This window comes from Neolamprologus brichardi, chromosome 15 (assembly GCF_056152115.1).
Source record: "Neolamprologus brichardi isolate AB-2024 chromosome 15, ASM5615211v1, whole genome shotgun sequence".
In the NCBI taxonomy this organism is placed as follows: Eukaryota; Metazoa; Chordata; class Actinopteri; order Cichliformes; family Cichlidae; genus Neolamprologus; species Neolamprologus brichardi.
This window is the reverse complement of record NC_142118.1, coordinates 17,428,392-17,449,859: the sequence shown is the minus strand read 5'-3', so window position 1 is coordinate 17,449,859 and position 21,468 is coordinate 17,428,392. Positions and strand designations below refer to the sequence as shown.

Sequence of the window (21,468 nt, the reverse complement as noted above, 5' to 3'; positions counted from 1 at the left end):
TGAATTGATTTGTCTCTAATTTTTGAGGGAATTGCATTGTAAAGTTCCTTTGTCTCCTTTGTTGGCCCAGATTTCTATATTTTCAGTTTAATCCTATAGTAAAAAAAATGTTAAAAACAGATGTTAGCAGAGTCGTGTGCCATTCAACTGTTTTTAAGGAATGTATTCAATATGATTGACACGCGTATGTCTTGTTATAGATAAGGTCCGAAACTTCCCATAGCTAAATCAGTACCCATCGATAATCTCTAAGGTAGTGAGTTTTGTTGTGTTATCCTTTTAGAGTGAACAAAACACTAAACACAAAACTGAAGGGAAGAAGACGGAGAAACTTGATGCTAATGTATCTCTAAAATTTGGAATACAATTTGTCAGTGTAGCCAGTCATTTATTTGAGTGGTTCGGTGTTTTCATTGGCCCCCATTTAGCAGATATCAGTCTTTTTTTCTTCCTACACCCAAAGATGCCTGACCTGTGAATCTGACTTATTACTCAGTGAACAACAGTGTTAAAATCCTGGCATCAATCCACTTCCGGTCATTGTGAAAGTTGAATTTTCTTCCAGAAAGCTGCTCTTCTTCAATATTTCATGACACAAATGAATACAAGTTGAACCCCAGCCTTTACTGAGACTCTGCTTTGGAATTTCCCTGGAGAAAAGGCGCAGGCTGCACACCTCGCATAATAAAACACATGGTTTATTATCAATATGATAGAAATGAAATCACTGGACAATTAGAAGCATGTCTACCCATCATCAGCACCATGACAACAGCTCTATAAGAACAGAAAAACACTGGATGAGTCCTGTCCCCCAAACGGCTCACAAAGGTCAAATCACAGATTAATAGGCCTACTCCAAAATAGCTGGCGCACCTATTTACACAACCATCCATTTAAATTAATATAAATAAATATTTACACACATAAATTAACACCTCCCCTCCTCTCCCTCCTCTTGTGTTAAATAACCAGACAACCCTGTTTCACATATAGATTGCTCATCACCCAATCTCACAATGCTTTTTCTGTGTGAAGACAAACACACACACACACACACACACACACACACACACACACACACAGACAGGCACACACTCACTCAGGCACACAGACACAATGTTGTTTGTTGGCTGCTCACAGCATCTCAGTCTCACAGGATGCAGGCAGGGGGAGCGAAATGAATGTAACACAGTAACCACCATGTCCTCAGGGGAATGAAAAGAACGTAACACAGATGAAAAATCCCTCTGTGCTCTCTGACACTGGCCCACGGGTGTCTTTCTCTGCCTTTTTCTCTCTGCCGAGCCTTCCCCTTCCTCCTCCACCTCAGCCCCGTGCGTGGCAGGTCAGTCGCAGGGGTGTAAAGCTAGAAGTAACGGTGTAACGCCTCTGTCTGTGTGTCTGCCTCCTTCTCAGCTCTCGATCATCACTCCCCTCCTTCTCCTGCTTCATTTCCGCTGCTTCTCCTCTTTGTCGCCGGTCTTGCCAGCATCCCCGTGCCGGTTGTTGGGAGGGTTGTTGAGAAACATCTTGTCGAGTCCTTTGAGAGCCTCGGTGAGGTAGTTCTGCAGGGCGGTGAGTGCAGCGCAGATGGCGGGCGAACCAAAACCATGCGTGATTAAGGAGAAGTGGGAGAGGCAGCTCTGGATGCCAGGCTCCAGGATGGGGGTGGGCCTTGAGTTGCCCAGGGGAGTCCTGTCCTGGGCCAGCAGGTCTGTGAACTCCTTACACAGCTGTCTGCAGGAGAGAAGACACAACAAGACGTCAGGAGGGAGCTCTGCATCATCTTAGGCTTTCCCCAAAAGGGTTTTTGGAAAGCTGATATATGACAAATAACTGCCAGTTTGCTGTCATTAAAACAAAACACTGATGATTTATTCAGGATTTCCTCAAGAATGTTATTAATGACAAAGCTGACATAAAATGCAGAGCAGACAACATCATATTAAAAATCTCTAAAAGCCAATATTCGAAAATTACCACACAGGCAATATAAAGAACATCCCTCAGAGCCCAAGACTTCCTTGGGGCCCCAAAACATTAGCTGCACATAATTAGATTTGAATTTTGATTATTGAAATTCTTTGTAGGCATTTTTAACACTAGAACTTTATAAAGTAACTAACACTTTACCTGATCCTACAGTACTTAAGACTTTCTGAGTCCCATTCCAGATGTAAATTGTGCAGGCATGCCTAATTGCAAAATGTAACTAAATGTCCCCCAAGAGCAGACTGAGAGCTTCCTCAGTGACAGTGAGGGAATTTTGTTGTATTGATTGCAGACTTTCCTCCAGCTCTTCTGGAAACCGCAGTGAATACAATCAGTTCATATGCTGGAATCACATGTTGCTATTTCACAGTTCAGTGTTTGCAAAAAGAAACAAATTGACTCAAATCTCCATGCTGGTTTGACTTTCACATTTTTGGAAAATCATGCCCTGTAGCAGTGGTTCTCAAACTGTGGGTCATAAAACCACAGCAGGTGGGGTGAGGAAGACTGTGGGGGGGGGGGGGGGGGGGGGGGGGGAATGGTATGAAACTAATTTCATTGTTGAGTTTGCTGACACAATTGTGCAGTGTTTTATCAAACTAAAATTCAAGTTGGATCATTTTTTATTTTTAAAAGTGTGGGGTGTAGGGTGTGATCCCCCCCCCCCCAGCTTTTGAAAGGGGCACATCAAAAAAAAGTGGGACAACCACTTCCCTGTTGAAACACAGCTCAAAGACAGTAATGTTGGAGGCATGAATGCTAAACTGCAATGTTAGTTTTAGACTTCTCTAAAATGAAAGCAATACCACTCAAACTAAAACTGCTTGCAGAATAGAGCGCTGTGCACCGAGTAGGCTGTATTAAGTTTTCAGCAGTTTAGTAGACGGCTGAAATAATGCAAAGCAAACTGTATAGATGCGAACTTGGAAAAGACCCCCCAAAATTATTCAGAACAGTTCCAAAAGCCAGATTAATGAAATTCTTTAGCAGCTCCTAAAGGCGACACAGCTCTACCCACCTTTCCAGAAAGGAAAGAATACATAAAACAGCTCGTTTTATAATTTGAAAAATTGAAGTTTATTTTAAAATGTAACGCATTGGAAGAGGAAGATGATTGTGTGTGTGTGTGTGTGTGTGTGTGTATTTTTAAAATTCCATTCAGTATTATTTATTTAGAACAAATTGATAGTAGCCATCATTAGTGTTGCGTAATATCCCTCTAAATTGAAATTTACAGGTTTTGTTTTGTTTTTTTGTCACTAAAATGTTTAGACTCGGAGAACATTTTTCAAAAGCTAAATTCACATATTTCCATAGTATGAGGATGAAGGCTAAGGTTACTTATCATCACTCAGAATGACATAAACGTCACAGAGTAATGTTATATATTAAAGACCTCACGACCTCACAGAGAAAAACCCACCGCTCTGACGATTCCCTTTTGATTGTGTTCAATGAATAAACTTAACAGAACAAAAATTAACCGTATTATGACTTAAGGGGAAAAAAATCATGCTTATACCTTTATTTTTTTAACTCTTTTGAATGAAATTCCCAGTGCTCCCCCCTTCAACCCTTACATATTTTTTTTCAGTTTTGCCTTGTTTAACTCTGTTTAACTCTCATGAACACAGCATGAACATAAAAGCAGTCTGTGATTATCACCTGCACCTGGACACAGGGAGAACACGAGTTCAGTTCTAGCATGGGTGTTTGTGTTTTTATGTATATTATAAGCATTTTACCATTCCCATTTCCCTATTTTTGTAGAGAAGATTAACATTTTCTTCCTAACTACTTTTGACACTTGAAACGTGTATTGAATTTACATACAATTCAGTACAATTGAATTGTATGTAAATTCAATCATTCTCAAAGATCAGTCATTCTGATCTATGAGGATGTGAAATACAGTGATATAGCAGAACCCAGAGAAACAAGGGTAATTTCAAATATTACATATTTCTATAATGGAGTTAATGCATACCCCTTCAGTGAAAATAATGCAAAAATCATCCGATTAAGAGTTTTCTAAATGAATAACTAATATTTAGATATAAGAATGTGTGGTTAGTAACATGGATCTTAATTTTTCATTGAATTTCAAATGCAACTGTAAAAGAAAATAACCTATTCACCTAGTTCTCCTTGTTAAATCATCCCCTGGTTTTAGGCCCACATTTTAAATTCAAGAGACCTCCTTCTCCATCTTCCTCCCCCCTTTCACAGATTCATACTTGCACAGTCCGTACGCACACACCCTGTAAGCGGCCTAAGGGCAGAGCTCCAGCAAATGAGTGACAGGCTGTGCAGGCCGAGCCCAGCTGGGGTTAGGGGAGTAGAGAGGAGAAGCCGCCACCCCGGGCTACACTCAAGGCTCTCGCTGTTGTTTTCTGACGACTTGAAACACTCCACTGCTAAATAATGAATTTCTAACAGGCAGCACTGATGCACAGTATTGGAACAGGTTTCAATCTGAGCATCAGACATCCACCACCAAACACATTGTACATACTGAGCACCACACAAACACACACACTCTCACACACATAGACGGACAGATGGTTTATGCAGGCCAGCAGACAACAACACTTATGCAAGCTAAAAATATAAGCTTCCTGAGTGGAGGACTTGGAAGAACTCTAATTCCACTAAGTCCACTTTTATAAATTAATTTTAAATCTTCAACACTTATTTAGAAAAAAAAAGCTATCTTGCCCATGTGCACTCAGAAGAGCCTTAATTAAATTCCAGGATCTCCTAATTATTAATAAAAAATATATCAGTACAAGTAACTTTACAAAAGTGCAAATAAAACAGATTATCTCTAAGACCAGAAACTGTGGTCAGATATAGAAACATCAGGGTTTGTGTTTATAGGCTGTGTTAATAGTGCCCCACCTCACCTCAAGATTATTCTGTGAAAAAGCTGCTTGTAAGGAAGCTAATGTGTGCACAATTTGTCCTGATAAAAAGGGTAAAACCGATGTCTTGTTAATTTTGTTTTAGATTCTTGGCTTTATTTTAGCTCATTTCTCAAATACTTGACCTGACTTTAACTGCCCTGTTTTTTCTGCATTGCAGTTTTTTTTTCCAGTCAGCCATTTAAATACAAGTTAGATATAGTTCAGTGGGTTTCATTAAAAAAATATCACAATTTCCTCTCCAAATGCCACTAAGGCAGAGTGGACTATAGGATAAGGCACAGAATATAGCAGGGGTTCACACCCTCTGGGTTTCTTAAAATGGACCATAAAGACCTCAGGAAATGAGACTGGCCTTAATTTCATAATAATTTAATTCTCCCTAAATGTACCTATTTGCAGAAAGTGATTACCCTGTGCTATTCAGAATTCATGTGTAAATGTTATGCAATTTCAATGGACAACAAAACACAAGGACAACAGAAATGCTACCAAAAGGCAGTAATGATGTGTAAACCTTGTCTAATGGGAAAAATCTGAAACATTTAAATTGCAACAAGAAGTCTGAATTAGAAGCATCAGAGACATATTGGACTTTTAAAAACCCCCAAACATTTAACTTCATTTCTCTTGTTGCTCTTTTGTTGTTTGTTGGATTTTTACTCTTTGTTTCTTTGCTGACTTTAAGTATTGCAAGGTGGTTTAGGGCCCAGTCTTTCTGACACCTTACTTTCAACAATGTCCTGCTGTGTCTGAATGTGTCCTAATACCTAAAAATGTCATTTGAATTATAATTCAGCATTACGTTCTCGCACTTCAATCCCATCATCATCCTCCATCCACTTCTATATGATGCAGTGCAGACAGTCTATATCCTGTATGAGAGAAAACACCCATAAAGGCTATGAGAGAACAGAATCTAATCAAACGCTCCATCAAACTCACTTTGTCGCCAGCAGCATGTTTTTCCGCGTGTGCAGCTCGTTGGGGTCCGCGTGCTGGCGGTTGAGGTACTCGCTCACGGCTTTGGTGGGAAACTCCGTCTCGCAGATGTAACCGAAATCCCGAGCCAGGTGGACCGCTTCACCTGTGGGGGAAGGTATTAGATGTGTTATATATTGCAACTGTAAATATAAGTATAAATACAAACGAACAAGATCTTTCGGTTCACGAGATACTGGCTTCAAAAAAGTATGAGTATTGTCAGGTGTCATTTAATTATTCTTATTATCATTTTTTTTTAACTCATTAACGTCACTGACAAAAAGCCGTATCGTTTTAGGCAGAACCCTCCCACAGCTGTCCTCTCAGCTGACTCAAAACCACTTAAAGTGTTTTAAGTTTTTTTTTTTTTTTTTTATCGTGTAGATTAAACATTAGTACCTTTTACTTGCTAATTAATATTTAAAATGATCCACTTTATTTTGGGTTATACTGTACAGGCACGAATAAAACAGTCGTGCAGTTTATACATTTAAAAGTAAGTCGTCATCACTCAAAAGAAATACTTTCTTTAAAAAGTAAATTCCCGTTACCTGTTTTTAGTAAGACACAGGCACTCGGTCTATATGTTGGTGTAGCCAAAGGGATGGGCCCAACCTCCAGTCTTTAATCCGTTAATTTAGCAGCCTCAAACACATCTATCGGCAATGAATATTTCCCTAGCTACATTTTAACAGACATTTTATGAATAAAGGAATTCATATATTTTTTCTCGAGTTTTCACATGATATGAACTTAAAAAAAGTTGTTTTTTCTTATCTATTTTTTGATAAATGACACTATGTTGAGTTGTGCTCATAGCCAGAAATCCAGTTAGTTGTGGCGGTGTATGGGGGAAGCAGAAGGGGAATCCTGAAACTCTTGAAAGCAATAATAAAAAATAAAATTTAAATAAAGATTTGGCTTTTATCACCAAAAAATTAGTCGGTCACCTTCCACGAGAGATGTTAGTAGTGTGACATTGGCAGCTTTGCGTCTCCCAGCAGGTAGATTCAGTCCAATCTTTTCCAGCTTTTCTCTCAGGCATTTCCCACCGTTTTTAGACTTTGCTCTGCAGAAAAAAGGAGGAAAGCATATGAACTGTATTTAAAGTAAAAGTTACGGCGCACACATGTTTGCGAAATGTCATAAATCGCTCCAAATTAACAAACAATGTATTAATGTGTGCTCTGGACAACATTTATTTAGCTTGATCTCGTCTCCCAGTTAATGTTAAAAAAATCTATATGGCATAGCTTTTCATGCTTCTCGTAGTCTCATTAATAACTGCTCCTGCAAATTAAATGCACACAAATATTTTCCTCATAGTTTCTAGAGGTTATTCCTGAACTCCACGTTGTGCGTCAACATGCTTTAAGGCTACATCCGTACCTTCTCAACACGCCCCCCAACAAGGAGGCGTTGAGGCACTCGGGCGGGGACAGTCTCCTCTGCACTTCACCTACGGTCACTTTATACTTTGAAGTGGAGCTGAGCAGCGACAGGCGGCCTGGTACCGAGCAGAACACCTCGTTTATGTTCACGGTCACTCCTCCGATCAGCCCGTCCTTACCGAGCATCAGGGAGCCCACGTTCTTGGGTGGCATGGGGACTGAAAGAGGAAGGTTAGAGTGGATTTCTTACATAACATGCTTTCACATTCAGGGGGCACAAGTTTGAAATCTTTACATCACTCCTCTGTGCCAAACTTTGCTCAGTGAGACCACGCGCGCTCAGGGGGCGGCCCTGGCCTAATGAAGCGCCCACGTGCCGGGCATTTGCTGTTATTTAATGTCGCGCGACATTCTCATTACAGCGTTATCGATTGTTGATTGGCTCACGTTCTCAAATCGCATTAACCACCTCCCTGTCTTTTCTCCACGGCCGGTTTAACACCCACCAGCAGCACTGGATGCTTCTTCATCCCGCGCGCTAATGCTCTTGTTAATGTCGTGAAGTAAAGGGGAAACCGCCAGCCAGCCTGCCTCGTGGATGCGCGCATATAAGGGCCAGTGCGAGGGGGTTTTGATGGCTCCACGGGGGATAATGCCGCAGATTAGCTCTAAACGAGCTCACGAGATCTCCGTGAGCGATGCCATTTATTACATCAGCAGCTTAAATGCCCCGCGGGGAGCTCAGTCACTCAACATCCCGTAACTAAATCACCGCACATCATCAGAGCGGCAGCGTGGCAGCCTGTCAGCGACACACTGCCTGATAGTCAATATACCAGGGTCGTTACCTCGGCTTCAGACCCCTCATCCCGGCCCCCAAAATACGAGAAACTCCATGAATAGACTCGGCGAGAACGCCTTTTCCAGTTAAGGTCACAACCATACTGATCATGACATTTCCCGAGGGACTGGGCCGGAGGTTACACACACATATCCATACAATAAATCATTATAATTCATAAGAACCTATCCAAACATCCCAGGAGTGAAGAAACCCAAATAAATTGTCTTGAGAATAGAGCGCGCGTATTTCCTCTTTCCACCTGTGATATTCTTCAATTATTACTATATATTATTTTTTTTTAAGTAAGGCCACATTGCTTAGAGAACAGAGATGTGTGTCTTTGTATTAAAGAGAGAATGTGTGTTTCTACCTTTCTTTATCACTGATTGATCCAGGATGCTCGTCCCGTTGGTGTCATCAGCGGTCTGTTTAAAAAAGAGAGGAGATAAATGCAAAACATTCAACCCTGCTGTACACAAAGTTAACCAGTGATTTACCTGACAAGCCTCAATCACACAGTCCAGCAAAAAAGAAAAGAAAAAGAAAAAAAGAAAAAAAGATTCATGTTAGGTTTCAAAAGGAGGGGGCGGAATACACGTTTGAGCTATTTGTTTTCAGACTTCGGTCCAATCTAGCTCATAATGCAGTGCTTTCATTCATCACGACGTGGTTAGAAGCAGCTATTCCCACACATTCAAACCCCCATCATTCATCAGTGTCATTCATCATCTTGCCAAATAAATTGTTAAATAGACCGGGTGTTGTCACGAATGCGTCACAGCCAAATACAAAGAAACAAATATACAAAAACAAATTTATATGGGGGTTAATAAATGCAAAACACAAACACGGAAAGCCCGAAATGAGATTCTATTGTGGAGGTTAAATGGCAAACAATTCGTGATGGCTGTGCCCTGAGGGGGGAAACGAGTAGAAAATGAAAATCCTACACAGCTTTACAATAAACCTATTTCACTAAGTCTTTAGTATCTCGCTCTGTGAATTTATAGCGTTTTAGCAGCAAAGCAAGACTCTAAGAAAGAAAATAAACAGCAAGTGATAATAATAATAATAATAATAATAATAATAATAATAATAATAATAATAATGATAGATATTGCGTTAAAAACGAAAGTAAAAAATATTCTTTACTTTGTTATAATTTAATGTCATTTAATCTGCGTAATTTGTTATCTTCATTGAAAACTATGTCTAACGTGTTAAACTACGTTGAAATGAAATTTTAAATAAACCGCGAGGAACATTTAATTTACTGCCTAAAGCCAGATTTATGATGCTTTATTTGCAAACATATGTTTCTCTTTTGATTTAAAAAAAAAAAGGCTTTCCTGGGTATCTCAAGTCTTTCTTTTCTTCTTTTTTAAGCTTTGAGCCATTTCCGTTTGGCTACAGCTGCTGTGAGCATTCAGCCCTGAGGGAGCTGCCCCAAGTTCACTGACCTTAACTCTAAAGACACGAGAGTCATGCGTAGACAATGAACAAGATAACTGTCAACATATATCCTTTCTTTTCTTCCAGTGAAAATTAGTTTCCATTTTATTTATTGCTTATTTTTGGTTGTTGTAAATGTGTCTGTTTTAGTTCAATTGAAGTGTTTTGTTGTCAGGGGAAATTGGAAAATTCACCGTTATAATGTACGTTGTTTATATCTAAAAACTATGAACTATTCAATAAATTGTGAATAAAAGTAGGGCGAATTTTCTCCTCGATGGTTCAAGTCTGAGGATTTGCCATTTTCTGCCTGTTCTTAAACACGATTTCTTAAAATTATATGACATAATGGGAGCAGGAAAATCTAAAATTATGTTATATGTGCATTCAATCTCTGCAAATCTCAGCTGTGCCTTTAACTTACCGGAATATCCTCCATACCGTGCAGCCCGTGTAGCAGTCCGTCTCCCATACCAGGCTCCAGTCCGGGGTGAGCGGAGTGAAGAAGCACATCAGGCCGTCTTACACCTCCGTAGTCCCGCCGTGGGTCCAACCCGGATAGCTGGGGCAGCGAGGCCCGAGGCTGCGCCAGCAGAGCGGAGCTCTCCATCCGGTCCCCCGTGGGGTCTTGCCGCTGACGGGCTCCCCATGCTCCCTGTTGGCTCTGGTGCAGGGAGTTCAGGGAGTATGGGTCGCTGACGTGGGAGTACGGATCCTGGCTCTGGTAGTGAGCGAGCGGCTGGTACGGCGGAGGAAAGTACGGCGGCTGGAAGTCCGAGGAAGGCGCGTGAGACAGCGGTGGCGCGCTGGAGTAGGGTCCCGCATGCGACACTGAACCCAGCTGGGACAGCCGCGAGCTGTGGCTCGAGACACCGTCATGCCGGTCCTTGAACAGGATGCAGAAAAGAACAGGAAAAATTTAACCAGTTGTAGAACTGCAAGTACAATTTAAAGAAACGAAGGCCCAAGATCATTTTGCAAATTGCCTCTGGTGATGTAGCCAAAGAAGCCTAACTGGCACTGAAACTCCTGAACAAAAACACATAAGAGCCTGGAGGAAAAAAATGTCACAGCCTAAATTAAACTGTCTCACAACTAAAAACCTGCCAGCCATATCTATGGGATTCACCGTTTGCGCAAACGAATTCTGAAATACTCTGAAGAAAACTCACCGCGGTGGAGTAAGGATGAACTAACATCTGTAAACCTTCTGCCGGTGTATCACAAGCGGGCTCACGGTAGAATAGCGGTGTAGGACGGAGCGTGTAGGGCCGATACAGCCAAAATCATTCCAGGTAAGAATGAAGAGTATCTGCAGGCACGGCCCGATCTACAACTCCATACAGAACCTTCCTCCGCCCGGAGCTGCCGCCGCTCTGAGTGTGAGCACCGAGCTCCCTCCTCTACCCCCGGTATACGGTGTAATTGTTATTCATGACTGAGACTTACAGGAATATTAATGTGCGCGAGGCAGGGGACTGGCGACACATGGAGCGTGAAGCCTTTCGCGCAACCGTGAGTGACGTTGAAATTCCGTGGAGAGCCGAAACGACGCGCGAACAGCAGGAGATTGAAAGAGGACTCTCTCTCGCAGGAGAAAACGAACAGGGTATCCAGACCCGTGAGGAATCCTCTGTCATATAAAATACCGCTCTGGGGCCCCTTTATGTGTAAAAGCTGACGCAATAAAGCGCACTTTCTTGCCAGTGGAGACACTTTTGCGCAAATAATTTCTGTGCAAACAGACTTTTTACGTTAAAGAAACCAATAGAAGACAATATGGCAATAAAAACAGGCCTTGTTGGGTCGACTATGAGACGATTAACACTAGGTTGTCAAGTTACGTTAGTCAACGCCAAACAAAGCGGAAATGCATCCACTAAAGCAAAAAAAAAAAGAGAGAAGAGAAAAGAACTTTGAGCTGACGCATAAACCCACAGTAACCGCAAAAGAGCGCATTAGCCACTTTCAGATTTTACTCTGACTTTTCACCCCAACTTCACCCCACCACACTCACACTTGAAATTTCAAGGCAGCTCAAGTCATATTGCAGCTGCCAACCGAAAGCAAACGCACAGGCAAGACGCGTGAGGGGCTCGTGTGAACTCAGAAGCAGCGATTAAACTTTGCATTGTAGACCGTTCAGCCTCTCCTCTTTGCCCTCTTGGGTGACTTGTTTAACAACATTATAGCCTCCCCTCCCTCGCGCCGTGGGAGAAAAACCATGTGTGGCACGAGACAAGAGCTTCCCACCGGGCTCAGCCGAGGGGCCTCGCGAGCTATACCCTTTCTTCGTCTGCTTTGTGCTCGAGCCCATTCAGCGCGAGCCGGGGCAGCGTTTGCGCCCCCGCGCGCGTTGTATTTCTCACTTTTTTCTTCCTCCTTTCCCCTCACCGTTTTTTTTAAATGATTGTTCTGGGATCAAAGCCAAGTCATTTACATACTCCATAGGCTACACATCATCACCCTGCTCTGACACAGCGGTTCTCCACCTTATTTGTCTTTCGCTGTAATTTAAAAATGTCAAAATGAGCTTTTCATTAGTTACTGGGTCACGTTGAGGTCCTGGGAATGAACTTATAGTCCTTGCACCTTATTCTTTTTTTATTATGTTAAAAAAGATATTTAGATTGCTTTAAATATTAATTTACCCCAAAGCCCAAAGTAAAAATCGGACTGATTACAACCCTCATGTAGGCAGTGTCACATATTTTCTGTACCCAAAACTGAACACTGCACCACAGCGACAAGCACAGCTTAAAATAATGTGAGCACTTGAAAACATTTCAGCACAAATTAATCCGTTTTATGCCTGAATAAATCTGTCATGTGCCAAATGGTTCTCCAATTCATATTCACACTCACCGCAACATAAATACGAGGCCTTAAAGCCTCGTGGAAAACACTTCACTCAACAGCATCCAACAAATGAACTCTAAAAGCATGTCTAATAACTTCATTTAGTCTATTTCCCCCGAGTCACAAACAGCTGGACGGTAACGTTACCTCATAAATATCTTCATACTTGACATTCTCAACTAGTTTCCACAGCATGGTCGCTTCTCCGGTGTCGGTAAACCGAATGCAGCCAAGTGAAGAAGGGATGCCTCAACTCTCTCTCTCTCTCTCCCTCTCTCGCTCTCTCTCCCTCTCCCTCCCTCCGCCCTCCGTACCTTCAGACAGGCTTTGTGAATGGGGAACCCCTGTATGGACTCCACTGCTGTAACATTATATAATAATAATAATAATAATAATAATAATAATAATAATAATAATAATAGGGCGGGTTTAAAGCAGCAGGTAACTTTAATACACGAGTGTGGTGTGTATTTTCATACACACAGCACTGAACCACATATAGATTGTTTACTTGTTGGACACTTATGCAACTCTTATGCATTGTTAGATATTTTTTGTACCTTGACTTTCATCTCTTTCACTGTAAATGTTTCTAATCATGTGTGATTAAAAAAAAACAACGAAATTAAATAAATAAAAATGATTAATTAGGTCGTTATCTAATGGAACACTAATGGGATACTTAGTAGATTTCTACATACACATGTGACAATGTTAGTTAAATTTTTTTCTCAACATTCCTTTTGCATCTATTTCGTAATATTTCTTTACATAAAACATACCCATAAAATCCACATATTTATGTCTTTTACTGTGTGTTAAAAATAAGATTTACATTATGATACTATACGAAACAAACAAACAAACGAACAAAACCCCCCCCCAAAAAAACTGCAGTCTTCCTGAGGAGTTTCATGGCTCTAGGAATACATTTTCCAATGTTTTCTTCTGAGCCCCATTGGAGGCATGAACACCATCCTTCCAAAAATATGATGTTTCCTCAGAAAAAAGAAATCCCCAATGAGTTGATGGGTTGATATTTTTTTGTTGTTGAATATGTAAGATTTATGTCATTTTCACCAACATAAAACTGGTTGATCAGTGAGCTCTTGTGCCTTGCATTTGGTTTCCTTCACTCATCCATTTGAGCTGTTCCCTCTGTACAGTTGCTTGCATTGGAGTGTTTATACTGTGCTATAGAAAGTTGTCTTTGCAGGTCACAAATAAACAGACCCAGCAACATGACTACAGTATAGGGCTAAAATCTGCACTAAAGCAAGAGGGATTTTTACACATTCTCACAGAAATGGGCTGCCATGTTTTAGTTTTACTAACTGCTTTAAAAAATTTTTTAACTACAAACCACATTTACTACTACATTAATACAGAGCCCTGTTCTGTGAAATGTAACTGCTTCGAATCACCAGTTAACCAATTAACATGCAAGTCTTTGGACTGTGGGAAATCCACTCAGTGACTGGGAGAACATGCAAACTCTGCACCGATATGAACCAGAAACCTTCTTGTTGTTAACGACTAAACCACATCACCCACGGGGCAACAGAGCAGGGTTTAAACAACACCTCAAAAATGTATCATTTATTGCACTGCTTTTTAAATTTGGGTATGATGTGACACCATATACTCACAAGTTCCCATACCATTGCCTTTTGGGGAAAAAGATGGGTTCTGACAAACAGTGAGGAAAAAATAAAGGAAAAAAAATCTTTGGAATAATTACACATCCATGATTATGATAGAAATATACGATTAAGTTCCTGCTCAGCCTGTGTGATGTGTAGTTACAGGTGTGCTTTATATCGACCCAATCTGGGCACATTGCTGCCTGTAACAAGATAAGATGCTGCATAGTGAAAGGGACAGATCAGCTTTAATATAGGGCATGCTCAGTATGGATACAATTTTCCATTAGGTACTTCAAAATTATATTATCATCATGACTGACATTAACTAACACATTATGAATCACATCACCATCCCAACAAATCTGTTTTATGGTGTTTATGTGTCACTATTAAAGATCTCACACTGGGAAACTTGTTGATTCGAGTTGTGAAAGCAGTTTCTCTGTGGCACTAAATAAATATTGGGCATGATGGTAAACTGTGATTATGAGTTATTTTCTCATCCTCTTGCACAGCATCATGTGATGTGATGAAAGCAAAAAGGGTAGGACAGAAAATTATTCACTTTTTCTGTCAAAGCAAACACTTGCAGAGTGTGGACAGCACAAGATGGGTGATTCTGGTTTACCAAGTTTTAAGGCTTATTTGTACACTTTGGTGATATGCTATGAATTCATTATTCCCTTGCTTGATAGATTTGAATTTGATACCATTTGTCTCCCTGTATTTTACCCTTCCATTTGTCTCCAGTCTGAACCAGTCAGTGTGAAATCCACCAGCTGAGCGACACACTGTTTTTTGTAAAATTTGCACAGAATTCCTTATTAAATCCATAGTAAACAAAAATAATATTTGAAGCCAAGTTCAATTATAGCAGTCCCATACTGTAACCCAAGAGAATTTGCCCAAGTGTGTGTAAATTGCTCCCCCTAGTGCCATTACACCGTACATGCACTTTTTGTAATTCAAAAGACCTTTCATGGAATGCTGGATTTCTTCCTAAGATAAGGTTATGACTGCAAAGGAGAATTATTTTAAAGATGAAAAGATGGGCTGAGTTAATTTGGCTAATGTCAACTCAAGGCTTTTATACAGTGTTGTCTTGTAATATGCATACACATATCTGTTGATAGCTGTTGTAAAATATGACTTTGGTTTAGCTTCAGTTATTAAATCCAGTTCAAATGATGAGCTCATGAAGTTGTCTATATATATGTCAATGTCTCTGACATTGTTGCCACATTTGAGCTGATTTGATTCTTAATGCAATAAATAAATAAATAAATAATAATATTAAGGAAAAAAATGACACTGAGGATACCAGATATGAATGTTGAAGGAGCGCGGCTGTTCCTGTTTTCTCTGCAAGGCCCTGCTGCCAAAGATCTACCCATCTTTTTTTTCATCTCTCTCTCTCTCTTTCTCTTTCTCTCTTTCTCTCTCTCATACACACACACACATGCACACACACACACACACACACACACACACACACACACACACACACACACACACACACACACAGTTACATGTGTATACAAACACACACATGGCAGGACATATGACTGTCAGCAGTAACAGATGTCCTGACAGTCTGGAAGTCTGGAGGCATGGTTGTGGTTGTTATCCTGCAGGGCTTTGACACACGATGTATCAGCATACATTACACAAATGCCACAGTAATACTGCTTTATGTGCTCCCCACTTTTACAGGCAACTAAAAATCAGTGGCGTTTGTTTAATTTTGACTTCCTCTGAGCTTTCATACAGGAGGATGGTTTGTTTGCTTCCACCTGTCTGGCCTGGTTGTTTAGCTGTGCTGCAAGTTTGCACCTCTGTGAAGATGTTTCTTTCAACCTTTGGAATCATTGGAATCATTTTATAGGACACTGCACGCTTTGTGCCATAGTACCAAATCATATGAACACTCGTGCATTTACATAATTACATTAGGCCATTGTTGCTTGGGGAAAATTGGCATAATAAATACGATGAATAACTGAGTATGATGCTTAAAAGTACGAGCGATTAAACTTCTCATCATTTAATTGTTTTCTGGCCACAAACAGTGAACGAGGTTAGAGGAATAGTCCACAGAGACGTTAATAATCGTCCCTTTATAGTTAAAAAGGAATGATGCAGAAATTAATTTATGCAATGAAGATAAAATAAATAATGAACCTATGCTAATGGGCCATTATAGGAGTTGTATGTTATGTCTTTAAGATGACTACACTTGGAAAAAAGTTATAGATTTTATAATTAGTATTAACTAGGATTACCATAATATTAACTTAGAAATGTTGTGTACTTATAGCTGTATTATGCAGTGCTATTTTCTTGGAGATACAGTACTGTGCAAAAGTCTTGGGTCACCTTCATGTCTTATATTTTTTTAGTGACATGGGAACTACGTGCAGCAATTTATTGAAACATGTGCAAACATACAATAAGGCAAAATAGAGTTGGTATGGACCACCTTCATTCTTCAACTCAGCCTAAACTCTCTTAGGTAAGCTTTCTTGTGATTTTTTTAAAGGAGTCTTTAGAAATAGTCCTTAAATAGTCTCCCAAGCTTCTTAAAGGACTTATTTGGATGTTGGCTGCCTTTTGTTCTGCTGTCTGTCGATGTGATCCCACACTCCTTCATTAATGTTGCTGTCTGGAGTCCAGGGAGGTCAGTCCATGACTGATGCTGCTTCACTCTGTGTATTTCTATCCAGGTATACTTTTATTGCATTGGCAGTGTGATTGGGATTACTGTCATGTTGATGGTATTGCATGGTGCATTAAAATCTGATGGTACTTTTATGTGTTCCATCAGATTTTGTCAAGATCTCCAACACCACAGCACAGAACCATGACAGAACCTACGCTGTATGTTACAGATGGCTGTAGACACTCACACACTCACACATTGATGGTGATTTGAACTAAATAGTTCAAATATGGGTTCATCACTTCATAAGAGTTGCTGCCACTGATTTTTATTCCAATTTTTGGCATACTTGGGCATACTTTTCTTCCTGTCATCCTTCCTTATGGCTTCTTGGCAGTCACCAATCCACTGAGAGTATTTAATGAGGCTTTGGTGAACATTAGATATATCAACCAAAGGGCTAGATGCATCTAAAAATGTTGCTGTTTTTTCCCCTTCTTTTTGTCCTCCACTTGTCCTGTTTTCTCAGATTTTTTAAGGACACAATGAACACCATGCTGAGGTATATTTTCAGGATTTTGCTAATAGCTCTTTATGGGAATCAACTTGTTGGTGCACAAATACAGTTTTATGCCCGTCAAACTATGTTGTCTTTGGCATTTTCCATAGATTCATTGAAATACATTGGAGCACACTTTTTTGTAACAACCTTCTAGTAACAAAGTGCAATACAATTTAAAACTGGTTATTTGCTAAGTTGTTTGTTATGTATAGACACAAAGTACTCATCCCTTGGTTGTTGTGATGTGGTGCTATATAAATAAAATTGAATTGAATTGAGTTGGGTACCTTTTTATGCTTGAATTCAAAGGTCAAGAAATAACAAAAATATTCCCTTGAAAATGGTCAACAAGGACTGGACTGAAAATGAGTGAAAAAGCAGCCAATGTCCAAAGAAAACTTTAAAAGATCTTCAGAAAACCCAGAGAACTACTTTTAAAGACCCCTTTAAAAATTTATGCATCTTTGGGTGTAAATTATTTTGAAACAGGAGGTGGCTCAAGCCTTTTGTAGTATTGTAGAATATTATAGAGAATTTCTTTGTAAAACTAATTCAACGCTGAAGGTGTCATCACAAGGGTTAAGAAAAAAAAATCAGATTTGGAGTTGCAATTCATCCAGTGGCCAATAGGTCGCACTAGAACACCACAGAAAGCAAGTGATGGGGCACTATGAAGCAACATGAATAGCTGGATTCCGATTTGATTGATAAACCATCTGAACAAAGATTGAAAGTGTGGACTCAGGTAAAGGTTCTGAAGAAGAAAGCATATTTTTTAATGACCAATTATCATCAGATTTACACTTTTTAAAAATACACTTTCACCTGAACAACCAGACACAACAGCTCTCAAGGTTTCCTCCAAAGTAACATAAGAAAACAATATTATTCAGTCGGTAGGTTCGCTTCTGTTTTGGGATACTCACTGCTGGCAACATGGTTTAGTCCAGAAAAATGTCAAACAAATCATAACAATGTTCAGACATGAGTAATGATTTAAGTAATAATTAAGCAGGAATTGTTGCATTTTTAAGGAGACAGGAAACATAAAAAATTGCATCTTTCATCAAAAGACACAAGTTTGCATTCCCTCAAACATATCCACCAATCCTTTATGCCTCCCAGGATCTGGCAAATGGAAGTAGATCGTCATTTCATGGAAAACAGGGTGCTCTGTCTGGTGTCTTGTAGTCCTAAATGAATTGCAGTAGCTCATGAGGTGTGTGTACTGTGCACCTGACAGGCAGTGATGGGGACAGTAAGCAGGACGGTAGCAGAGCAGAAAAGGCCTGGGACTGAACAGGATCAGGACAGAGGAGGAAGAGGTTTTAGCAGCGAATCTGGGGAAGAAGAGGAGGTGGAGGAGGAGGTTTATAGCTTCAGAGACTGGAGAAATGGGGCTTAGAAGTTAGCAGAGTTTGGTATTCGTGACTGTGGGGCTCACTCAGCAGGAGTTATAGTCCCACTGAGACCTCAGACAGTCTAATTCATGCCCATATAAATGGCTGTATTCATTGCATGCTTTTCTGGTTGGGAGATGTACACTTTTAGTGTGTTCTGCATATTAAACATTACTGCATGTAAAAGATCAGAATTGCAGTGAGATTAACAGTAAAAAAAAAAAAAAAAGAGCGTATATAAATCACAAAATAAACAACACGCCACACTGAAGGCTGAAGAGCAGAGTAGTAAAACAGACACTATACTCTAATTCCTTATTCCTTATGATAACTCAGTGTTGCATTGTAACACGATCAATAGCCTGTGTGAATTATGCATCAGCTGCCCCATCACATTATGCATTGCTGTTGTCAGGCTTGTGATTCATTCTAGTCCGTTTTTCAATTTACAGAAACTCCGGCAGAGGCAACGTATCGATTTCATTTTCCAGCTAATTTTGATCAAGCCGTTCATTATTCTGATGTTGGGTCAGCGAGGACGTCTTTCTCAGGGATTACATGTTTATCACGCAGCGCAATAACAAACAAAAGCGAGATTAGGTTGTGACGTCCGAGTGTATATTTGCATATGTGTAGCTGTCTGCGTGTGTAGGTGTGTATAGTATATACCTCTGTCCCTCAGATGAGCTGCAGCAAACATCAAAGAACCAGTTCAGAAACCGGCTTTGTTTCATAGACATTTCCCTCTTACATCTTTGTACACACTGCAACCGAGTGCCATGAGTCTGATTTTATATCACACTGATTCTTCCGTATCAGCTGCTTACATGACTAATGTTCCTGATGTTGCTGAGATTGAAAACAACTGAAACATGTCACTCCAAAAACAAAACAGTAGGATCTGTGATGTGTCTGTAGCTTATTAAATGTCAGGAAAATGTCTCAAATCAAATTTGAACCCTCATGTACTCATTTAACTCTTAAAGCAGCGGCAAACTCGGGCTATCTCATCAGATCAACTTTCAAATCAATCTTCTGTTTGGCAGGTGCCATCAGCCACCTCGGTAAAAGATTCTTGCAACATAATAATCGTGGCCCAAAGAATCCATAATATTGATTTTTTTTTTCTTGCAATATCTACTAAAAGTGCTATTGTGTTATTTGTCTTCTGTCTCCTGTTGACAAATAAATAGCCAGCATATGAGTTAACTTTATATAAGATAGAAGATTATTCACAATATTGTTGTATGTGCAGTTTTATCATTAGTACCAGTGTGTCGTGGCAAACCCATCTCCAGTCTGACATAATGAAGCATTTCAGTACCGATTATAAAAGAGGATTTTAGATCAACGCCATGAAAGCTGCTCTTCTGCTATTTGTGACAGAATCTTTAAAGCAACAATAGAAACACAAAGTGAAAATGTGGCTTCAGCTTTTGTAGTGGATTTACCACCAGTGTGGGTTTCTGTTTATTAAATCTTTAAATATGCTTGTTTTGTCCAATCTAGGTTGCAAAAAAACACTCCAGTTTTGATAGAAAATCGTAGGAAAGCTACAGAACATTGAGGCTGGAAACAAGGAGGCAGTTTTGCATCTTTCATTTAGGATAATCAGAATTTTTGACAGTTGACTGTCTGCCTGCTGACAACAAAGTAATTGACGTTCAGCTCCAACATAAAATGTTGTAAGAATTGCTTGATAGTGATTTGAAAGTTTGCCTTGCTGTTGTCTTTTGAGTTGTCGGAGGACTGGGTTAGTCCTTTGTCACCATTAACCATACCCCCACCTCCACCGCGCTGCACACGATCACTGAAACCCAGAAATAAAGAAATAGTTTGTGGATTTAACTCAGTCGTGTTACGTCAAGTGGTTCCCTAAAATATCTAGAACTGTCTTTATTATATACGTTTTTGTAATTCCAGCTCAAATATTTTGGTAGCTATTCCACCTCGCTTACCGCTGCTTTTGTATTGTGCGTATATCTTCATTTAGTGGTCTAAAAACACTCTTGATTTCTAAACAATATTAGTAAACCTTTAAAGCTCAGGGGTTGTAGACACAAAACACCGACTGCACGCATTTGGATTTGGATGATAACGCCATCTGTCAAATACCAGGCCGAACAATAACAGCAATCCTGGGAATATACTGATATTCTGCTCCCGTGTCACTTCCTTCCTTTACATCTCTCTTAGCCACCATTACTTTCCCACCTGAGGCTTTGCTTGCACTGATTCAGAGTGACAAACCGGTGCAGGCATCACTGTAAATGCATCCTGTCTGATTATGTATTTTTGTGTTATGCTGCGAACGTGACCTCCTTTCAAATGAATGGAATATTAAAAAGTAAACAGAACCTGCAGAGCCCGGATGGAGACGCCAGCAGGCAGCTGCTCCTCTCTGTTTTATCATTAGATATATTTATTTTTTTGAAATATAAATAAACAGAAAACCTGACAGAAGTCGCTCAAACAAAGAAAGCACACATGCTCGTCAACACAAAGGAGGCTTTTGAACTTTTTCTGTAGGTAGAGCCTTTTCTCGCAACATTAGAGAGGAACCCTGGCTTTCAATAATTTTAACACTATGAACTCGTATGGATAATTCACTCTGGCTGCTTTGATCTAGACTGCCTCGCTTTAGTCTGTACTTGCTCTGTCGCCTCCTTCTGTATGTTTTATATGTGGAGCGTGTGCATCGGTGTGTGCGTGTGTTTGTGCAGGACATATAAAGGTAAATTGTAGAACACGT

The 21,468-nt window shown here is 40.1% G+C and overlaps 1 protein-coding gene across 2 annotated transcripts; it reads right to left on the bottom strand.

Annotated features, from left to right (window-relative positions):
• Nucleotides 1-730: 730 nt before the first annotated feature.
• On the bottom strand, nucleotides 731-12,668 carry tfap2b (transcription factor AP-2 beta). Of its 2 annotated transcripts, none has more exons than XM_006792720.2 (7): nucleotides 12,597-12,668; nucleotides 10,015-10,476; nucleotides 8,509-8,563; nucleotides 7,293-7,512; nucleotides 6,854-6,972; nucleotides 5,865-6,006; nucleotides 731-1,740 (listed from the first exon to the last, which is right to left on the bottom strand). In XM_006792720.2, exons 1-7 carry the CDS (start codon nucleotides 12,642-12,644, stop codon nucleotides 1,452-1,454), a joined length of 1,335 nt encoding a protein of 444 aa, XP_006792783.1. In that variant the 5' UTR covers nucleotides 12,645-12,668; the 3' UTR covers nucleotides 731-1,451. The 2 variants fall into 2 exon arrangements, with proteins under 2 accessions (XP_006792783.1, XP_006792782.1); XM_006792719.3 differs by lacking the exon at nucleotides 12,597-12,668 and adding an exon at nucleotides 10,763-11,011.
• Nucleotides 12,669-21,468: the final 8,800 nt, after the last annotated feature.

Coding starts and splice junctions, on each gene's coding strand:
- tfap2b (XM_006792720.2), bottom strand. CDS start 12,644: ATGCTGTGGAAACTAGTTGAGAATGTCAAGTATGAAGATATTTATGAG. Junction 10,477..12,596: donor AGTATGAAGATATTTATGAG/GTAACGTTACCG, acceptor ATCCTGTTCAAG/GACCGGCATGACGGTGTCTC. Junction 1,741..5,864: donor AACATGCTGCTGGCGACAAA/GTGAGTTTGATG, acceptor TCTCTCCTGCAG/ACAGCTGTGTAAGGAGTTCA.